Source organism: Arvicola amphibius, chromosome 10, assembly GCF_903992535.2.
Source record: "Arvicola amphibius chromosome 10, mArvAmp1.2, whole genome shotgun sequence".
Classification (NCBI taxonomy): Eukaryota; Metazoa; Chordata; class Mammalia; order Rodentia; family Cricetidae; genus Arvicola; species Arvicola amphibius.
In genome coordinates, this window is record NC_052056.1 from 123,257,952 (window position 1) to 123,278,940 (window position 20,989).

Genomic DNA, 20,989 nt, shown 5'->3' on the forward strand with positions numbered 1-20,989 from the left:
CGTCAGTGACATGGCGGCCACCGTGGCTGCTCCGGAGCCCTGGAGGGCCGTCGCTCCGCGGAAGAAGCGCTCAGCGGGGAGGCGGCCGCGGCGGGATGAGGGGCGTGTCCGCGGGCCCCAAACCGAGCCGGAGCCGGAGCCGGAGCCGGACGGCGAGGCTGTGCTGCGCCGCCTGCGGGAGGCCGAGTGAGTGCAGCGCGTAGAGGCCACTCCAACCGGAAAGTGGGTGTGCCAACCCTCTGGGGAATACTGAGCTCCCGCCAGATTGCACTGTAGCAGGCTCTCGGTGAAGCTGCCATTCCCGTTACTGCAGTTACTACAACTTGGCATTCTGTGCCTCTGTTTGCCGTTTTTGAGACTGAAGTGGAAACATTACGTAGGGTTGCTCAGAGTATTAGGTGATGTGTTGACCATAAAGTACTTCCTGGTACCTGGTAAGCTCCAGGGCCCGAATTTCGTGTTTGTGTTATACCCTATATTGATTGTTTTCTTTAGTTGGTTTTTGGTTTTATATATTTGAGGTTGAGTCGGGCATATGTCACGGTGAATATGTGGAACTTAGAGGGCCATTCCTCTCACTGCATGGGTTAGGATGATCAAACTCAGGTTGTCAGGCTTGGTGGCAAGGGCCTTCACCTTGTGAGCCACCTTCCCAGCTTTGGTTTTGCGTTTTGTGAGACAGGATCTCATATTATAGCTTAGGTTAACCCAGCAGGCCTGGAACTGGAGGAGATTCTGCCTCTGTCTCTCCTAATGCTGCAGTTACAGGTGTGGACCACACCCCACATTGGTTAATGCTATTGTAAATCGAGGTTACAATGTGAACACAGTTGTCAACATTGTTATTAATGGTTTACTGAGCAGCAGCTGTGTGCACAGGCTATTGCATCCTACACACTTCACAGCACCATTAGGATCTTGGACACTCAAAGAGACATTCAAAGAACATTGTTGCAGGCCCGGGCCTTGGTGAATCAAACCCCATGCTTCTACCTCCGTTGCTCTGTACTTTCCTCCACCACCATCTCCCTACATCTTGGACTGTGCCTTCTTACAGGACACATAGACAGTGCCCGCCATACACAGGTTACTCTGTGTTCTTGCCTTTTCTGGTTGTGATCTTACAAAGTTAAGTTACAGATTTGGGAAGCATTTCAGATGGGTCAAAATACTATGATGAGCGTGCCACATTAGACTCAAAAAACAGTGGTGACCCAGAAGTTATCTCTGAACAGAAATTACTGGCTGTGGCTGAGGGGGCAAATAGAAGCAAGCAGGAAATCTCCAGTCTCTGAAGATCAGGGAGATGAAGGGGCCTAGGGCCTGAAGAATGCTCAAGGCACTCACCAGATAGTGTTTTCTCAGCTTCTTCAGAATCTCCCCGAGCTCCCTGCTTCTCCCAGCACCCCTACTGGGATGTGGTTGTCATTCCTGACTCTTGAGCATGGAGACTCTGACCCAGGACTACCTATAATTTTCAAAGTTCTTTCATGTATTAGGTTCTTCTTTCCCTTGTGAGGAACATAGCTCACCTCGGGGCAGATGGGCTCCTTTCCTCGTTGTGTCCCTACACACTGTCTCAGAGTGTTTTCATTCACTGTTGATTGCTTTGCCCTAGGCGGTAGAAAGCGTTAAAGACCCAACCCTTGGACTTTCTCTTTGACTTTCCCTTTAGGATTATTTATAATGGGAAAGCTGTTTCTTGAGTGCCAGCTGGGTAGCTCACTTAGTCCCCCCTGCTAGTTACAGTCTTGAGAGAAGGAAACTGAGTTTTCAGAAAGGCTGTATTCAGTGACTTCCCAGTATCTATTGAGCTGCATCTCTGCCAGGCCAAAGATGCAAAACAGACCCAGACCATCTATCCCTGGGAAACCAGGACCAGGGCCTTTTTTTTTTCTCAGCAGTCTGCATACAGGCCATGGGCACGTCATTCAGTAAGGGTTGGCTCTGCATTAGACGGTTCTACATCCTCCATGTATCTGGCTTATGGTCAGGGCTAGGATGGCCTAAAAGAGACGGGAGATGACCATTCCCTTTCTTCTCAGGGAGGATCTTCAAATCTCTGATTTCTGCAGTTCAGCACTGGGTGAGTACATCTGGCACAGGTGGTGGCATGGGAGTGGAAGGAGGGCAAAGGACATTCTTCCTTGACGGGTGTTTTGCTCCATGGCCTTGCTTTAGCACTTAGCTAAATCTGAAGTGGAGATGGTAGTGTATGTATCCTGTAGTTATGAGAATTAAATAAGGTGATAATTGCTTGGCGGTCACGCCAAAGGCAATAAATGTCATAATCAGGATGGCTAAATTTTCTTTTTATCCTGCTTTTTCCTTGACATTACAGGGAAGACCTTCCCCCTTGCAGTTATGTCTTAATACAGTGTGTGCCAGCGTGATTCTTAGTGAAAGACAGAGGCTCCCATTTTAATCACTCAGTGCATCTCATCTGCAGGCTGCATTCCCCAGAGTTGGATTGTTAAATATAAGGCAGCATCAAGCTACTATCTAAGAAGTTTCAGGGTTCTCTTCCCAGCAAGGACATAGTTTCTTGTACAGCCTTACGTCACCTGGGGAACCTGTGCAGAGATAGCTTTGCCACCTTGGTGATCAAAAGCAGCTTGCTCAGTGCGGGGACAAATAGCGTCTTTTGTTTTTGATGGTAACCTAAATGGAGGGCCAGGAGGTGGTGGAGACTAGCCACTCAATTCCCTCTTTAGAGGCCATCCACATCCTGCACGCTGCTTCCTGACACTCAGCACAGACGTCTCAGTCACATGGTTTTAGATGTAAACCTTTTACATCTAAAGCTCTTAGTTTTGGAACAGTTGAGTCCAGGATCCCACCTCCAGTGGCCTGGACATAGGTCTCAGGCAGCTTTGCTCTGGGTGTTGAGGCATGTTGTCCCATGCTCTGACCACATTTGGGGAAATGATCTTTCAGAAACCATCACCCAGTGTCTTAGAAAAGAGCTGGAGCAACTGCAGGGCCTAACAGGAGCCCTTGGAAGACTGAAGCTCAGCTCCTCACCTGGTGGATCCGGAGAGCCTTCAGTCACGAGCCCCTTCACTGTGACGTGTGTGTGCTATGGCCTCGGGAACTTTGCCTCCTGTGTCACTGCCCGGAGTCAGCTTGCTTTCATGCTTCTTTTCCTGGAGAAGTGCCAGGTGAGCTTTGTTGTCTCCTGCCCCTGGCACGGTGGCGGTGTGCCTGGAACTAAAGCAGCCCTCTTCCCATCCAGATCCCCAGAGGCCACTGCTGGGTCTATGACCCTCTGTTCACCCGCACCGAAGTTTCAGTGCTCACTGCCCTCGGTGTGACTGTCCTCAGTGAGAATGAGGTAGGTGCGCTTCTCCATCCACCCACCTCTGCCCCTGGACAGGCTGTAACTCCGTGCCTCACCTGGCCTTCCTAGAGCGTGTGGAAGAAGCCCAGTAGTCAGTTTTATTTTAGGCTATTATACCCATTGTGAAACTTGAATCAGTACCGTGAACTAATGTGTTAGGTTTGCAAAGCCCCTAAGTCCTCAGCTGTTCAGAGCACTGACTGCTCTTAAGATTCCCAACACCTGCTGGGCAGTGGTGGCGCACGCCTTTAATCCCAGCACTCAGGAGGCAGAGGCAGGCGGATCTCTATGAGTTTGAGACCAGCCTGGTCTACAAGAGCTAGTTCCAGGACAGGATCCAAAGCTACAGAGAAACCCTGTCTCAAAAAACAAAAACAAAACCAAAAACAACAAAATACAAAAAAAAAAAAAAGAAAAAGAAAAAAAGGGAGGGAGGGAGCGAGAGAGGAGGGGAAGGAAAGAAAGAAAAATACCGGTATAGAGGCTCACAACCATTGTAACTTTAATTCCAGGGGACTTGACGCCCTTCTGGCCCTTGCAGGCACCAGGCACACTCATGGTGCACAGACATGTAAACAGAACAATAAAACATGTAAAAAAAAATTGAAAACAAACTGCAACAACAAAAGCCCAGAGGTGGAACCTTGTAGGTCCTGTTGGGGTTGTTATGTGGGTTCTGGGAATATGGAATGGTTGGATGACAAGTACCTTTACCCTGCCCCCTACCAGGAGGGGCTTTGACAAGGTCTCTGGAGGCCAGGATGGCCTCCTCAGCCTCAGGATCCTGCTGCTTGAGCAGTGAGATCCTACAACACTCACTTCAGACCAGCCTTTGAGTGCTGGCTTTGTACAGAGAAGAAGCAAATGAGTGAGGTCTGAGGCACCTATAACCTGCAGGGACCAAGTCCAGCAGCAGGGTTGGCTTGTGCACTGAGAGCCACAAGGGCTGTGCCCAAGACCACAAGCAGCTCCTGTGGAGGCAACCACAGAAAACCAACACGCTCATGCCTGACCAAAGGGAAGCTGCAGGGGGAGGAGCGGAGAGGGAGGAATGGCCAGACAGTTGACAGAAAAGGTGACTGTGACCCCACTGTGATGAGGATCTGAAGTGATAGATAGAAGGGTAAATAGAAGACTCTGGAATGTAGGACATGGGGACAGTCATCACATGGAATACAGTGAGCTCGGGTTCCTCTCCTGTACAGCCACCCAGAGAAGAGGTAGGGTTTGCAGTCAGCTCCTTAGCACCCATTCTGCTACCGCTTCCACAGGAAGGCAAGCGCAGTGTCCAAGGCCAGCCCACTGTCTTCTACATGCCACACTGTGGCACAGCTCTGTACAACAACCTGCTGTGGAGCAACTGGTCCGTAGATGCCCTTTCCAGGGTGCTCATCATTGGGAACAGTTTCCGAGGCCTCAAGGAAAGGTAAGCCATTGTGAACGTCAGACCCCACTGCAGGCAGAAGGGCTTCCCCAGGAGGAACTGGGTGGTTTAAGGCAGATGTCAAACCCTGGGTCCAGCTTAAAGCACTTAAGGAATCTGCAAAGAATTGCCAATTCTGGGGACAGTGTGTTTGAGCAACCACGCTTTCTAAGCATGAAGCCCATACTCTTCATGTTTCACAGCGCCTGTCCGTGCTGTCCTCTTCCCTGTAATTGCTTATTGGAGCATCTCATTCCACACCCACAACCCTTTCTGAACTCATCTCGTTTTTCTACCTGTTACAACTTGAAAGAACATCCATATACTTCCTAATTATGTACATATTTTTTTATTTCTAGGTTGTTGACAAGGATTCTGCAGAAAAATTATCCCTACATCGCAAAGGTATCTGAAAGAGTGGTTGGGTAGGGGTGGGGGTGCAAAACCACACTACCATTGATGTTTCTGAGCACATAAATCATGATGTACTGGCAGGGGCTCTCCCCTAGAACCAGTTAGAACCCAGTCCCCTTCATTCTCAGGGTGAGTCCAGCATTTCCATGGCCTTCGGGATTAAAAAGCATTGAAATATAAATCCCCATTTCTTAGTTTTCAAAAGGACAATGGGGTGGCCAGGTAAGGAAAAGCATGCCAGGAGAACAGGGTCATGCCTAATGCCTGTGTCTGGACCCTCCACTCAGATTCTGAAAAGCCTGGAGGAGATCCCACTGCCACAGACTCCACGGTACATGGACACCTTTAACGACACCTCTGTTCACTGGTTCCCTCTACTGAAGCTGGAGGGACTGCCCAGGGACCTTTGGGCATCTCGGGAAGAGCCTGATTACCAGGACTGCGAGGACCTAGAGATCATCAGAAAACAGACAGACTCAGCCCAGCCAGTGTAGCAGGGCAGCTCCTGCCACATGCGCCAAGAGCCATGGTGCAGACCATGCCATCTCTGCCAAGCCAGGAATATAGCCCAGGCTGGTGGCATCACATCACACCCTGCCCTGGTGCTGGTTTCCCAAATAGAGAGACATCATTTGTAAAGCTGGTTTAAAGTGCTGTTTATCTACGCCTGCCAGGTGTAGGCCCTGTGTCTACTTGGCCATGTCTATGAGGCTCTGCAGGGAGGTGGGCACCCAAGTCTTCTCGCCCTGCACGAACACTACTCCACGGTCGATGTAGATGACGATGCGGCCAAAGGTGTAGAGCTGCTTGCCCTCGTGCCGCTTGCCAATGACAGGCATGAACACGATGTTGTGCTCCTCCGCCTTGGTCTCAATGAGGTCCTTAAAGTTCATGGGCACAGAGCTGGCAGCCACACCGATGCCCCTCTGAGCCATGTTCTCAGCCTCACGGCGCTCCTGCATGGCCTCGTACTGGAAGTCCTTCCTGCGCTCCGTATGGGTGAGGTAGGCAATATTCTCTCGTGCACCTGGCTGCATGTAGGCACCTTGAAAGAGGGAGGACAGTGAGAGGTTACCCTGGTATGCAGAACCCAACATGCATCACGATGACACAGTATATCTTCTGCTTTAAGAACCCAGGCACCAACACACAATCACTGCATGCTTGGGGAGAGACAGTATCACAAAATTGGTCCAGAAATTGTAGCTAATACCAGAAGCGAACTTGTTAGTATCAGATGAGATGTGGACAGACTGGACTCAGAGGTTGCACCCTAAAATCCTGGAGTCAGACCCACTGTTGTCGGCCTCTGTCACATGGTCTAGCATGTCCTATATACTGCTTCTACTTTCCCCTTGCCCACAGAGGCCCCTGCCCTCAAAGAATGGAAATCGAGGGTTGGAGAGATGGCTCATTGGCTAGGAGTATGCATTATGCTCATAGAGAATCCAGTTTGATTCCCAGCACCCACTTCCGATGGCCAAAACTACTAACTTCAGATGAACTGGATCTGATACCCTCTCTGGCCTCCCCTGGCACTGACTCATAGAACTCCCATTCCAGCTGCCACCCTGGAGCCACATAGTCCCCCACAGCACTGGGCCTCACCAGGATCTGAAACCCAGGTAGGAGAGGTCCAGGCCCGTGTTAATGTATAAAGCTAAGTGGCAATACCCTTGCTTCTGCTGTGAACCCTTCAGTCTACTGACAGCTCAGCAGTGTGACCTGTGTAACACTGCAGCCCCGGGCCCCCACAAGCAATGATACACAAGGACCCAGCTGCCAAGTGCCACAGACATGAGTTCAGCTGTGGTGTAGCCCATGAAGTAGGGACCGATAGTGTCAAGCACAGAACATCGCTCAAAGGGGAACAACTACCAAGTGCTGTCTGTGCAGAGCACTGTGGGAAGGCTGCCTGGACTCAGACCCACTCCTGTCGGCCTCCATCACAGGACAACACAGGGGGAGCTGTAAGCAGTGACTCCACGGACACCGTCGAGGGGATGAAGTGATGCTTAGGGACGCCTCACAGAAGACCAAAACGGAATCAATGTCATGCTTAGAAACCAGGGTCAGGATATCCCCAACGTCCCCTACTCACCCACATTGGAGGACACAGCCCTGTTCATGATGTCAAGTGCTTCATTGAACTTGTCCTTGACAGAGGGGTGTGCCAGCACCTGGTCTGAGAACATGGATTTCCAGCCCAGGTACCACTTGGTGATCTCCTCATAATTGGGGCTGTTACTGAGCCAGGAGCACAGCACCTGCCAAAGGACACAGGACACTGAGCCGGTGACCACAGCAGTGGGAGCAGAGTGTCCCCAGGGGCCATTTGCTGTGTTCAGTGCTGCTTCTCCCTGCAGCCCCCACTACAGGACTCATGGAACTGCAGCATCTAGCAATTACTAGTAGAATTGAAGCCAGCCTGTGGCCTACATGTGCTAAGCCTTAATTTCCACATCTCCAGACATCTTCTGTGAGGACATGAGGTGAGGCAATATGCCTAGACAGCAATGGGCACTGAGGACCCTGGGGCTCTTACCACCCGACCCTGCCACCCTGGACCACACAGTGCACCTGAAGCCACTTGGGGAAGAAATGCTTCTCCAGCAGCCCCACCAGGCTGGAGACTGAAATCATCCCTTCCCAGTCCATCACCCAGTAGAAGGCATCCATATGCTGCTGGTGGGGGTTGATGACGAGCTCACCCAGGCACATGCCTGCAAGAGAGATGGGCCCTGGCTCAGCTTTCACAGTGGCAAAGCCATGAACGCACACAGTGCTATCCAGCAAAGCCTTCAGTCTCGGGTCTGCTCCTCCCTTCCCCCCTGTGATTTGCAAGCATTTAAGAGGCCAGTGGCTTTCTGGTCTTGACAAACAAACCAGCACCATCAGGAAAATCACAAGGCCCAGAGAGCCCAGAGTCACCACTGCAGACCTTGGTCACAGTGACGAGACAGAAGGCCCTGGTTCCACTCCCCTTCCATCTCTGCCCTAAGCAGTCCACCTTTTGTGCTGGACACTGAGTAAACCACACTTGGCCCACATGTCCCTGTGTCCTTACCCAACTTGGGCACAATGTTCCTGAGCATGAAGGCCTCCCAGGACCCAGGAGTGAGAACCTCTTTCCAGGGCTGCAGGATGAGCTTGGCTGAGGCATCACTGGGGTGCCACTTTTGCAGTGCGCTGGACAGCTTGCTGCGGACAGGGGAGTAGAGAGGCTCCAGGCGGGCCTGCATGAGGGGCAGCCACGGATGGATCCACGAATGGATGGGAACAGTGTCTGTCAAAGGGTTCCAGTTGTCCACCTGCAGGATGAATGGAGAAGGATGAGCCAGCAATGTAGTCATGGGCAGTTCATGACACAGTGCTGTCCTTAGGAAAGAAGCGTGCATCCTGACCAAGGCCCAGTCCTCGATGTGTGTGGAGGACAAGATCCACCATGGAGGCAAATGGCAGGCACAGATGCTGCTAGGCAGGCATTTTGTACTCTAGGTCCCTCCAGAAGGAAAACACTCATACCACCAACTCAAACCTCAGCATGGCTCAAGGTTCGCCAAAGGTACTGGGGAAATGAATTCCCTTTTGAGGGAGGCAGGAAGGGAGTACTCCGGAAAAGACTAGAATTAATACTGTAGGACACTCACGTGTTAACAGAGCCCTTCCGTCCCTGGAGTTTGGTGGCATAGGCTGTAAGAGACGCTGTGTGAGAGCTCTGTCCTACCTCCTTCTGCAGCTTGGGGAAGATGAGCTGGTCCAGAATATTGTCCAGGATCCACACAGGGATGATGGGTGCCCAGCTGTCCAGGAAGTCCACCATCGGGTCACAGTTCCTAGGTTGCCACTGGGCAACAACATTCCGAACAAAAGGCATCCAAACCTCCCACATGAGCCTGTGAGAACCAAGGGAAGCTGGTCAGCCACAGTGTAGGCTTCAAAGTGTGCTACCCCAAAGACTCCCACAAGAAACTTCAGGCCAGTCCCTACAAGGGCTCCTGTGATGTCCTGGCTCCGGGCCTTGGGCTCCTCAGTGCCATGTGGACTAATGATGTCGGCACACGGTATGAGGTGCTTTCCCACCAAGAGCTCTCTTCACCGCACCTCACACTGGCACCTCACACTCAGGAGTCACGGTTTGAATGTCCCCTCCTGAGATGGCTCCGCCCTCTCCACACCGGCCGCATTCTTGGTTCTCACTACTGCCCTGCACTGTGTTCAATCGCCTTTCCAGACAGTGGGGTGAAAGTATCTCACGGTCCTCCCAGGGTCAGCCCCGCTCCTGGGAACTCAGGACATGCAACAGACATGTGAGCGAGCATGCCTTCCACCCCAGAGCAGTGCCATTATGGAGCAGAGTCAACAGGAGTCAAAATGGCTATCATCTAGCCTTTAGCAGAATTCCTGCTCCTAGGGGCGGCAAGGGGCACCGTGGGGTTGTGGGCGGGGCCCTGGCACCTGTGGAAGGCGTCTGACGACAGGTCCTGGCTGCTGTGAGACAGAAGCTGATCATTCTCCAGGAGGCTCTTCCACTTGGAGATGATCTGGGTTCCATAGCTGCCATCCTGCAGAGCACCAACATCAGTCTTCCCACCTCAGTAACAATGCCCCTGACCAAGCTGCAGGCTGCCCCGAGCTCACCTCGAGGGGGTGCCAGTCCTTGAAGTATTCCTTCACAAGTGGGTAGACGATGGCCACAGCAAGGTCTGCACGGTCCGCCAGGCGATATTCCTCATAGTACTTGTCCTGCAGCATCTCAAAGATGCGGGCACACTCATCCAGCGTGAGGGGGTTGGTGCCATGAGGCTGCATGCGGCGCTCACACTCCTCCACCAGGGCCAGCACTTTGCTGAGGTTGGAGATGACACGCTCCTCATGTGCTAGGACCTCTGCCGTCTTCTCAAGCTCATGCGACAGGCTGACCACCATGTCCCGCTCATACTGCAGCTGACGGTCACTCTGGATGATCTCCTGCTCTGTACGCTCAATGAGCAGCTGCAGGTTGTGCTCCAGTTCAGGAAGTGCAAAGCCTGGCACCTTGGCTTCCTTGCCAGCTGTGGGAGGCAGCTGCGCCAGCAACGGCAGCCCTTCATCGGGGACGCTGTGCTTGTGGCTGATCTGGCTGTAACTGTAGTACACCTTCTGCTCCCGGCCTGTCATGTCGATAACCTTGGAAAGAATGGCAGGTTGCCATCTGTAAGCCTCCACTGAGCAGGGGAGACAGGATGCTGGCCAGGTGTCAAGAGCCCTGCTCGTGGACACAGCTGCCTACCACAGGCCTGAGTTCTCACACCCACACCACCTCAGCTGTCACCAATGCTGTCTAGCTACTCGGAAAGTGACAGCAATACGAGTCCATCATAGAAGAGGCCTTTCCCCCATCGCAGCTGCCCCAAACCTCTCACTTCATTCAGAACTACAACAAGCCTGATGCCTGTGCCCAGTCAGAACCCTTAGTCAGAAGTCCTTACAGAAGAGGTCTTTCTCCAGGCTCCCAGCCAATCAGCACACCTTCCCCACCTGCTTGCTGCACTCTCAGGAGCCCTCTCCTGGGTTTCAAACGGAGCAAAGTTTACCTACAAATTTATCTACAGAGAACCGAAAACAAGCCAAAAGGAAGCAGCAGGCTGGGCAGAGGCTGAGGGTTAGGAGCTGTGCTCACTATAATGGTCTGAATGGGGAGGTGGCTGTTTTGCAGGGCATGGGGTGGAAGGCAGGGCCTGACGTGCTCTGTGCTTGTGGAGTATTTCCTGCTAGAAGCATTACTGATTCCCTGGGCATGAGCTCCACACAGACAGGAGCACCATGTGCTTGCCTTGGCCACTGTTGTGCCATGAAGGGGTAAAAACAGAACGGAATGGAGAAGCGGTCATGCACTAGAATCCCAGCATCAGGTGTGAGGAGGACTGAGCATCTGAGGCTTGCCTGGACTAAGAGTTCTAGGTCAGCCTGGATTACATGGTGAGATTCTGTTTTAGAAAGGAGAAAGGACCCTCCCACCTCCCACCCTTATGGAAGGAGAAAGGGACACACACCCATGATGGACAGGGACCCAATGTGAAGCCCTCATACCTTGACCTGAGACAGCTCCTTCTGAGGCGCTGTGAGCTTCTTACTGATCCTGCCCTTGGCCTTCAGCTCCTCCACAGTCTTGTAAGAGTACTTGGGCTTCTTCTTGCTCCCGCTGGGGTCTTTCCTCCACTGACTCAGCTCCTTCTGAAACTCCTGAGGCAGAGGGATGCAAAGAATGACAACAGGAGGGGCCTCTTCCACAGCAGCCAGGACCAAGGCTGTTAGCATGCCTGGAGCCACCAAGCGCCACTTCCCAACACCCTTGTGGAGTAGAGGCAGTGAGATGCCAAGGCAGGTGCCCGGAGGGCAGGCGAAGCTCTGTTGGTCCTCACTGACTCAGGCAGAACTTAGAAGCAGACAAAGGATTAGGGAGAACAAGGTTCACCTGGCAGAGCTCCACAGAAAAGGTGAGCAGAGGCCATGCGCGAGGCCACGACCACCCTACAGTCAGTTCCATGACTACCGTTTTATTCTTCAAGGTGCTTTAAACTGCATTCCTTTCAAGTATCTGGACCTGCAGCTGTTCAGGAATCATGGCGCCCAGTCTCACACAGGGCCATCTCGAGGCTGAGCGAAACCTACTCTACAGTGAGACCACCACACAGCTGCACGCCAGTTTCCACCCTGTCCCGCCTTACACACACCTAAGCCTATGCAGCATGATGCCACTGGCTGCACACTGAGCCCCCAGCTGGGTGTGGTGACGCCCAAAGACCATCAGAATGCACAGCCCATAACAGCTGACTGGAATGGCCCAGCCAAGAAGTCACCCACACAGCTGCCTTCCCATTACCTCTTCAGCCTCCTCTTCTGAGTCGGCCACGGGGAAGTCCTGCAGAGACTGAGTGGTCCTCTCTGAGCCATAGGCCCCCACAGCTCCTTTGCCTTTTCTCTGTTTGGCTTCAATGGGGTTGATGATACCTGAGCAAGAATAGGTGAGAGACAGAAAGACTTTTCAGATCTCGGCAACCTATGTGAAGACACCACTAAGAGCAGGCCTCTTGCCACTCACCCCACAGCAAACCACTACTCAGGATAGGATGGCAGCACCCATCCCTATGCTCAGGACAGTGCCACAATCACTGGAACTTGCAGAGTGAGATCACATGCAAACTTGGAAACTGTAGATGAGTGGGGAAAGACCACTGCCAGCATTCAGAAGCCTCTGTGGCCAGAAGCTCAGGACACTGACTGGCTGAAGGGCAGCTGTGGACTGGAAGGGGCTCACACTGCCTGCAATTAACTTTCTTTTTTCCTTTTGGTTTTTCAAGACAGGGTTTCTCTGATAAACAGCCCTGGCTGTCTTGGAACTAGCTCTTGTAGACCAGGCTGGCCTTGAAATCACAGAGATCCATCTGTCTCTGCCTCCCGAGTGCTGGGATTAAAGGTGTGCACCACCAGTGCCCAGCTACCTGCAATTAACTTTTATAACATGGCTAAGCCTGGAAATAAGCAATACAGCATTTTCATGAGGAGTCCTGCTCCCCCCCAGGTTTTTCTTCTACTTCCCCATTCAGCACTGCTGAAACCTGACTGATGCTCTGCTAGTCTCTCCCCAGTACATGCTCAGCACTCCCTGAGATGAGTGTGGCCCTGCCTGGGAATTACACTGGACCCAGTTCCTGCGCCTCATGGCTCTGGCTCAAGGTGATGAACTGTGTGTGCCAGGGGCTGTTTCTCAATGAGGCTGGTATGGGGACCAAGACAGTTCTGATGAGCCTGCGGGAGACACATCCTCAGTTGGTGAAGGCTGCCATGCTGCTCGCTGACCTACCTGACACCCAGATATTGACTGAGAACAAAAACCACAGAAGCAGGGATTGTAGAGCTGAGCCTTCAGAGCTCACGCGGGCTCACATACATGACCACCGCAGGCCGCCGGGAGCTGAGGACACGGCTGTAGAAGACCTTACACAGCCCCAGAGGCAGCCAAGAAACAGCCAAACTCCTGCCAAGCAAAATCTAGAGTTCTTGGTGAAACTGTCTAACTTTAAAATACTAGCAGTTATTTGCAGCCAGTTTAGATCCTAACACTCCCCTTCCCACTTCAGCAACTGAACCGGGGCTCTGAGAAAGTCAGGAAGCTGGGGAGCACAAGTGGCCCGCACTGCCAAACCCAGCTGCAGAGTTAGCCGCTATTTTATTTGGCTCTGATCCGCCAAGATCACCCCATACTTGACAGGCTTCCTCAAGGGGAGAGGCAGAGGAGGTGAGCCCACCCTGTACCTCCCCTCACCACACTCAGCTTGGGTCACAGCCTCACCTTGTGCGTTCTTTCCCAGGCCCCGTCCAGGGACATAACCCATCTTCTGCAGCAGCTTCTGCCCGATCCCCTTCGTGTGTCTCTCCCAGCTGCCAAAGTCCATGAAGGACTTGGTTCCTCCAGCAAAGCCTTTCTGGCTGGGCTTAAAATTGCCACCCTGCAAAGAAGGCCAGAGGAGCATGGGTGAGAGAAAAACAGAACAATACAAGGAAGTTCACGCCAACGAGAGAGCAGCCTGCAGCCACAGTGCATTATGAAAAGCTGTGAATGGACCAAAACCACATCAGGGCAAAGACCAGGAAAGAGAATCAGGACCCGTGGGGGGCAGCATACACATGGCACCCCCTGGGCTCCCTGCCAAGGAAGCCTCTGTAGTGGTAACCTCTGCAGGGTGCCACTTGGAGAATACCCTGCCTAAAAACCTACCGTTTTTAACTTCTTTGGTCCTAAATCCTTTGGAAAATCCTCCTGCTTCACAGGCTTCTCGTCATCATCAGAGTCGTCGGAGTCCCCTTCCTCAGCTGCCCCTTTCTTGAGCCCCGCGCTGATGAAGTTAACGGGTGCAGAATAGTCTCGGGCCCTGCAGACAGACACAAATCCCCGACGTCTGTTGAGAACACCTCTGCAGCATCCTGCCCTAGAAACTGCTCACAAGATAACTCGTTAGGGAGAGAGGCCCTCATGGGATCCACTTTAAAATATAATACATTTATTTTCCTCAAACACCAAAAGGGACTCAAAACTGGCTCCCAGTAATCTCATGTTTAACATGTTAAAAAGCATTATGTCTGTGTGGTTATGCACACGACTGTGTGGGTGTCCAAGGAGCCAAAAGCATAGCTCCCCTAAAGCTGGAATTATAGACAGTTGTGAGCTGACAGGCAGGGGGCCACACTCAAATCTTCAAGAGCAGTATTTGATCTTAATTGCTGGCTCATCTTCCAGCCCATTTAACATTAATGGGGTCTTTCAATTACAATCTGTAGCTGAAGATTTGTCATTGTCAACTGAGTTGATTAAAAATTCAAAATATGATGTAATATCTTACTTCCCTTTGACACTTTCAAAATGTTACTAGGATTGTGTGTACGATGGGGCGACATGTGCCTCGGCAAGCATGTGAAGGTCTGGGCAACTTTGTGGAGTGGTTCTCCCTCTTCATCTTCAATGCAGGACCTGGTAATTGAACTTGGCCTGCCAGGCTTGTGTGGCTGAGCAGCCCACTGGGCCCCTTACAACTGAGGACTGCTTGTGCTATAGAGCTGTAGAGCACCCACCCAGCACGCATGCGGCCCTCAGTCCTTACAACTGAGGACTGCTTCTGCTGTAGAGCAGCAGAGCGCACACCCAGCACACATGCGGCCCTCGGCCCCGCTCCCAGCAGAGCACACACCCAGCACTTGTTTTAGATACCACTTCAAGGACCAAAAAAAATTCAGATAGATAAAAATCCTAGCTGGATGGTGGTGGTGTACACCATTAATCCCTACACTTGGGAAGTAGAGAAAGCCAGCCTGGTCTACAGAACAAGTTCCAGGACAGCCAAGGCTACACAAAGAAACCCTGTTGGGGTGGGGGTGGGTCTAAGTAAAATTAATAGGAAATTCTGAATTTAATCAAATGTGGGGACACATGCTTTTTTTCTTTTCTTGTAAGACATTGTCTTACTAAGTAGCCCAGGCTGTACTTGCCCTGTGGACCCAATCTCTTTCCACCTTCACTTCAGTGTTCTCCAGCGTGAACCTTCCCTAACCTCCCTACCCTTTAAGACCTGGTCCAGGGCCTGACTCCAAAGCTGCCAGGCCTGTGATTGGTTAGCATGCCTCTATCCATAAGTAGATGTACTTCCATCACACAGTAATTGCTGAAGAGGAACATGCCACCCCAGCTCAACAACACAGCAAGATGCTGTAGCTACAGGACTCAATACGGCCAGGAGAAGACACATCTGGGGTGCCTTCCATCCTCTAGAGCCAGGGCATGCAGCCCAGCAGACTGTACCGTTTTCCTCCAAAGCTGGGCCTCTCCTCGTCCGAGTCACGCTCAGCCCACACCCCATAGGTGGCCTCCTCCTTGGTCTGCCAGTGACGCTGCCGGTTGGGATTGAACTCATTCTGGAGATCCCAATCTGTGATCTCAAAATTCTCACGCTCGTCATCATCATCATCCAGGTGGCCTTCCCCATCCCGGTACAGGTGGGACAGTGACATGGCTGGTCACTAGAGGAAAGGGGACAGACAATAAGAGCACCATAAAACCTGGGGCCAGCAGAAGATCCCCAGGAATCCCTATTCCTGTTTCCTCCAGAGGAAAGTCCATTAGTCTCACACTACTACTCGATAAAGCATTCATTAAACACAGGACAAAGTTACCAGCTCTGCAACAAGTGAAATCGGTCCCAGCAGTCCACACAGGTCCAACAACCCATGCTGCCTTGGCCTTGTCAGAGTCAAACATCACACACCAGTGTCGCAGGAAGTAACAGCCCGACGTTATTACCTCAGAAGCTGGGTGGCCTTGGCCTTTTCGGGTCTCCAAGAAAGAGTTATTTCTAGCAGAATCGGGTTCTCATGGAAACTTCAAAACGTTTTCTGAAATACTGTTTCATGAGACTGAATGACCAGTGCAACACTCAGGTTTTCTCTCCCGGGGCTGAGCGGCTTCTGAGGCACTGGAAGGCTACAGTCTTTCTGACCAACACTTCACAGCTGCACCTAGAGAGTGGGACAAACAGACTGTGCGACCCACGAATCTAACTGTGTCGGTGGCTATGGTCTGTTTCAGAAGGTGTTTGTAAGGGCTGATCAAGGGGGCACTGTAGAAAGGATTCCCCCTCCCTGAGCACTCGGGAGGCAGAGGCAGGTCTATCTCTGTAAATTCAAAGCCAGCTTGGTCTACACAGGGAGTCCTAGGCCAGCCAGGAGTACACAGTGAGACTTGAATTTAAAACAGCAACAAAAGCTGAGCTCCCAATAGGTGCTTTAAAAACAGCATCCTCGCCAGGCATGGTGGCTACACAGAGAAACTCTGTCAGAAATGAAAGGAAGGAGAGGGGAACAGAGGGAGAGAGAAAGGGAGGATGGATTGTGAAAATCAGAAATACTTGAAGCCTGAGTTCAAAGCCCACGTCTACCAGAGCCTCCGTGTGTGGTTATCACATGCGTGGATACCACATACAAAACTCCAGCACGGTACATTGCACATTAACTCCCTCACTGCGTGATGCCACCGGGTTCAGCTGCACCACTGACTGACAGTGGTCTTCCGAACAGCGAGATCTGGGCTTCCTCAGGCAGGATGACACTGATTAGCAGTTACAAGTGTCTCCCCGCTCTTCCTCACTATGCACCAGTTAACTCAACAGGTTCCAAACTCAGCTACGAGTGCACATGGAATGCAAAGTTCTCAAAGGAGGCCCTAGAACCACGGGATCACAACCCGTCGTCTCCCTAACACAGAGACGGTAAAAAGCCCACAGCGGTCAGGAGACGCTCAGAACACGAGCGCCCTGGGGCTGGCTTTTCAGTGGGACGCTGGCAGGTCCCAGGACCGCAGCGGGCAGGGCTGGAGACCGAGGCGCGGGGAAGCGATGGAGCCGCCGCCGCGGAACCTCAGCCCGCGCTCCTGGAACGCCATCCCGACCCCGTCCGCTCACCTCGTTCAGCGATTGCGATCCACACAGCTTTCGTCCACAGGCGGAAAACGTCTGAGGAGTCCTCCAGCCGAAACCCGGATGTGGCCCTGCCGGCGCGCCGGAATGACGTCACCCAGCGGTGGAAATGATGCGTTGTTGCCCCGGCAGCGACTTTGCACCAGGAGGGGGCGGGTCTGCGTAACGGAAAGACTAGTAAATCTCGTCCGCGCTGCTTCCGGTTCCCACCGGAACTGAGGCCGTGTAGACGTCGGGTCCTAGGGTACGCCATTGTCAAGTCTTAGTCTGTCCCAGGCTACGATGCAATGATTCCCAACAAAATCGCTGCGGACGAGAACCGCCGGGTCCAGACTATCTGAACCAATGTCACGGGGATGAATAATTAAAATGTCCTCGGGACTCCATGTCGCGAAAAGGAAAGTCGAAGGGCCTAACCCCAGAATATCTGGCCTCCCGGGAGAGATTTCCCCGTGACGATCCTCTCGTCGCAGACTAATCAGCATGCATGCTTCCTGGCTTTTGTCTCTTTTCTGTAAAGCTATAAACAGGAAAGGCAGTGGAACCGAAGAACTTATCTCCAGGCAGTTCTGGCCAGGCTGTAAATAAATCCGTTTTCCTTTGCCAACCCTGTTCCTGTTTTTAATGACACTAAGACGGCAGAAGTGCCTCGTTCTTGGCTCTCTTGGGACGAGCCAGCGTGGGCTCAGGACAGTTTAAGGAATGAATGGGCGGAAGGAGTGCCCAAGCCATCTCTTCAGGAAGCAGTTTTATTAGTTTCCTCTCTGCTCTAGTTATTTCTCTGTTGCTGTGACAAACAACCAGGGACAAGAAGGGATGGGGATTTTTGTTTGGTTGGTCTTTCTTTCTTTCTTTTTTTTTTTCCCCTCCAACACAAGGTTTCTTAGTAGCTATGGAGCCAGTCCTGGAACTCACTCTATAAACCAGGCTGGCCTTCAACACACAGAGATCCAATCGCCTACCTCTGCCTCCCAAGTGCTGGGGGTTAACGGCATGCGCCACCACTGCCCGGCTTGGTTTGGTTTTCACTGTATAGCCCGACTGCCCTGGAACTCGCTATGTAGACCAGGCTGACCTCAAACTCAGAAATCATCTTGCCTCTGCTCGGGATTAAAGGCCTATGCCACCATCGCCAGGCAAGAAGGAGCATATTTCATTTTATACTTTTCTAGGTTGTCATCTGATGCCATCTCAAGTTAAAGAACAGGTTAGTTTTCTCTTACAAAGAGTTAGAAGGCCATCTGTGTCCTGGTGGAATTTTTTTTTTTTTTTTGAGTTAAAAGGCCATGTCCTGGTGGATTTTTTTGGTCGGGTTTTTTGTTGGGTTTTTTTGTTGTTGTTGTTGTTTTTGGATGGTTGGTTTTATTTTTGTTTTTCCCTGCCACCTTGACACACGCAAGAGTTATCAGGGATGGCCTGTAGGCAAGTCTGTGGGACCATTTACTTGACTAATGATTGATGTTGGAGGGCCCAGCCCATTGTGGGTGGTGCCACCCCTGCTCTGGTGGTCTTGGGTGAGCATGGAGAGCAAGCCGATAAGTAGTGTTCCTCCATGGCTTCTGCTTCAGTTCTTGCTTTAAATTTCCATCTTGTTTTTCCTTAGTGAACTTAACCTGTAAACCAAATCAACCCTTTCCTCCTCAAGTTGCTTTTGGTCATGGTCTTTACAATACAGTGATAAAACTTAACTAGACAGCAGTACGTGCAGAGCAATATTAGAGTACTACTCAGCGGTAAAAAACAATGACATCTTGAATTTTGCATGCAAATGGATGGAAATAGAAAACACTACCCTGAGTGAGGTAACCCAGACCCAAAAAGATGAACATGGGATGTACTCACTCATAATTGGTTTCTAGCCATAAATAAAAGACATTGAGCCTATTAAAAAAAAAAAAACCTAACTAGAACACACAGGGAAAACATGTTAGTGAAGCTATTGGGGAGTCTGTCAGAGCCATGGTAACTGGTGAAGTCAAGGTCCCTTCTTGGGATTCTAGTCACATTCATGAAAGAATTTAAGGGCAGATCCAAATGCAAGCTAGAGGACAGTCCTTCCAGGGCAGGCAAGCTGTAGCTCTCCCAGCTACCCGAGGAGAATGGAGAGAAGGAAAGGCATGATGCCATTTGAGACACCAGCATGGAGGTCAGCCATATGGCAGGGAGTGGGTATTAGAAGATAAGTCTGGCCAGGTGGTGGTGGCGCCCACCTGTAATCCCAGCACTCGAGAGGCTGAGGGAGTTGATTTCTGTGAGTTTGAGGCCAGCCTGGTCTACAAGAGTTAGTTCCAGGACAGCTAGAACTGTTACACAGAGAAACCCTGTCCTGGGAGGTAGGGTGTCTGGATGCCCAAAGTACAAAGAAAAAACCCAGGGAAGGCAAGCTAAAAATCTAGAAACTGCCAGGGAGAGGAGACTGGAGAAGGGGAAAGCCCTGTCAGAAGATAAACTGGCTCAAGGTCAATCACGTGGTGGAGGTGGGGGAGGCCTTCAGAGAATGAGCAAGGACTCCCAGTGTGTGGATAGTAAAAGTATACTTACACTGGGGAAGAATATTCCCACACATGACAAAGTGAAAGTAGCCCAGCCAGGCAGGCAAGCACACCCAAGCTACGAGTTTACTTCATTTCTCTTCTAATGAAGATGGTGTCTGTGTGGCACCCCTTTGTAGGAGCTCAACCTCAATTTGGCATGATTGACTACTTCACAATCCTCGCAAAGGGGAAGCTGTGATAGTCAAGTTTCAGAAAGGCCTGGCTCTGGGGCTGGGCATATCCTACAAGAGTCTCACAGAATGTGTGTGTGTGTGTGTGTGTGTGTGTGTGTGTGTGTGTGTGTGTGTGTGTGTGTTATAGAATACTGGCCCTTAGGCAAGCTAGCTATCTTTAATAAACCAAAACAGAAACCTTCTCACACTTAGGTTCTGACCAAACCCCAAACTAAAAAGACGAAAGAAAAATATGCCGGGCATGGTTACACACCCCTTTAATTTCAGCACCGGAGGAACATAGGGGATTGGATCTCAGCAAGAACTGGCCTAGATAGCAAGTTCAGGATATCCAGGGCTAAATAATGAGATCTTGTCTCCAAAAATTTAAGAGAAATGAAAGAAAAAAAGAAACAGAAAGAAAAAGGAAGAGATATTTTTCTGAGTCAGAACTCAGAAAGACCCAACTGAACCTGGGTGGGAATTTACATTTTTTTAAGATAAGCCTTCATGAGGGTCACCTTAAGCAGGTCCTTGACCAGCCCCACTGGATTAACCCATAAGGGAGTGGGGGAGAGAAAAACATCACGGGGTGTTCTCAACCTGTGAGTCACGACCCCTTTGGGAAACATCTATCTCCAAAAATACTTACATTATGATTCATAACAGTAGTAAAATTAGTTATGTAGTAGCAGTGAAAATAATTTTATGGTTGTGGGTCACCACAACATGAGTAACTGTATGGAAGGATTAGAAATGTTGAGGGACGGGAGGCAGAGGCAGGCGGATCTCTGTGAGTTCGAGACCAGCCTGGTCTACAAGAGCTAGCTCCAGGTCAGGCTCTAAAGCTGCAGAGAAACCCTGTCTCGAAAAACCAAAAAAAAAAAAAAAAAAGAAAAGAAAGAAAAAGAAATGTTGAGGGACACTAACCTAGAGGCAGATTTGATCCTTTTCGTAACAAGTTCATCGTTGAGGGAAATCAGGACGGGATTTCCAGAAACCACGGAGGAGTGTTGCTTGCTGGATGGTCCCCTGGCTCATTCATAGACTCACTCACATTTAGCTAAGCTTTGTTATACAGCCCAGGACCACCTACCTTG

At 51.1% G+C, this 20,989-nt stretch overlaps 2 protein-coding genes across 2 annotated transcripts; one reads left to right on the forward strand and one right to left on the reverse strand.

Annotated features, from left to right (window-relative positions):
- Nucleotides 1–2: 2 nt before the first annotated feature.
- Nucleotides 3–5,816, forward strand: Srrd (SRR1 domain containing). Its single transcript, XM_038346732.2, has 7 exons — nt 3–186; nt 2,046–2,086; nt 2,938–3,161; nt 3,236–3,334; nt 4,612–4,766; nt 5,123–5,168; nt 5,465–5,816. Exons 1-7 carry the CDS (start codon nt 11–13, stop codon nt 5,669–5,671), a joined length of 948 nt encoding a protein of 315 aa, XP_038202660.1. The 5' UTR covers nt 3–10; the 3' UTR covers nt 5,672–5,816.
- Nucleotides 5,097–17,293, reverse strand: Tfip11 (tuftelin interacting protein 11). The gene is made up of 14 exons (XM_038346730.2): nt 17,168–17,293; nt 16,012–16,226; nt 15,514–15,731; nt 13,939–14,092; nt 13,513–13,669; nt 12,043–12,170; nt 11,250–11,402; nt 9,819–10,346; nt 9,636–9,742; nt 8,905–9,073; nt 8,245–8,488; nt 7,758–7,900; nt 7,279–7,444; nt 5,097–6,222 (listed from the first exon to the last, which is right to left on the reverse strand). The coding sequence occupies exons 3-14, from the start codon at nt 15,720–15,722 to the stop codon at nt 5,867–5,869; spliced, it is 2,514 nt and encodes an 837-aa protein (XP_038202658.1). The 5' UTR covers nt 15,723–15,731; nt 16,012–16,226; nt 17,168–17,293; the 3' UTR covers nt 5,097–5,866.
- Between the last annotated feature and the right edge of the window lie 3,696 nt (nt 17,294–20,989).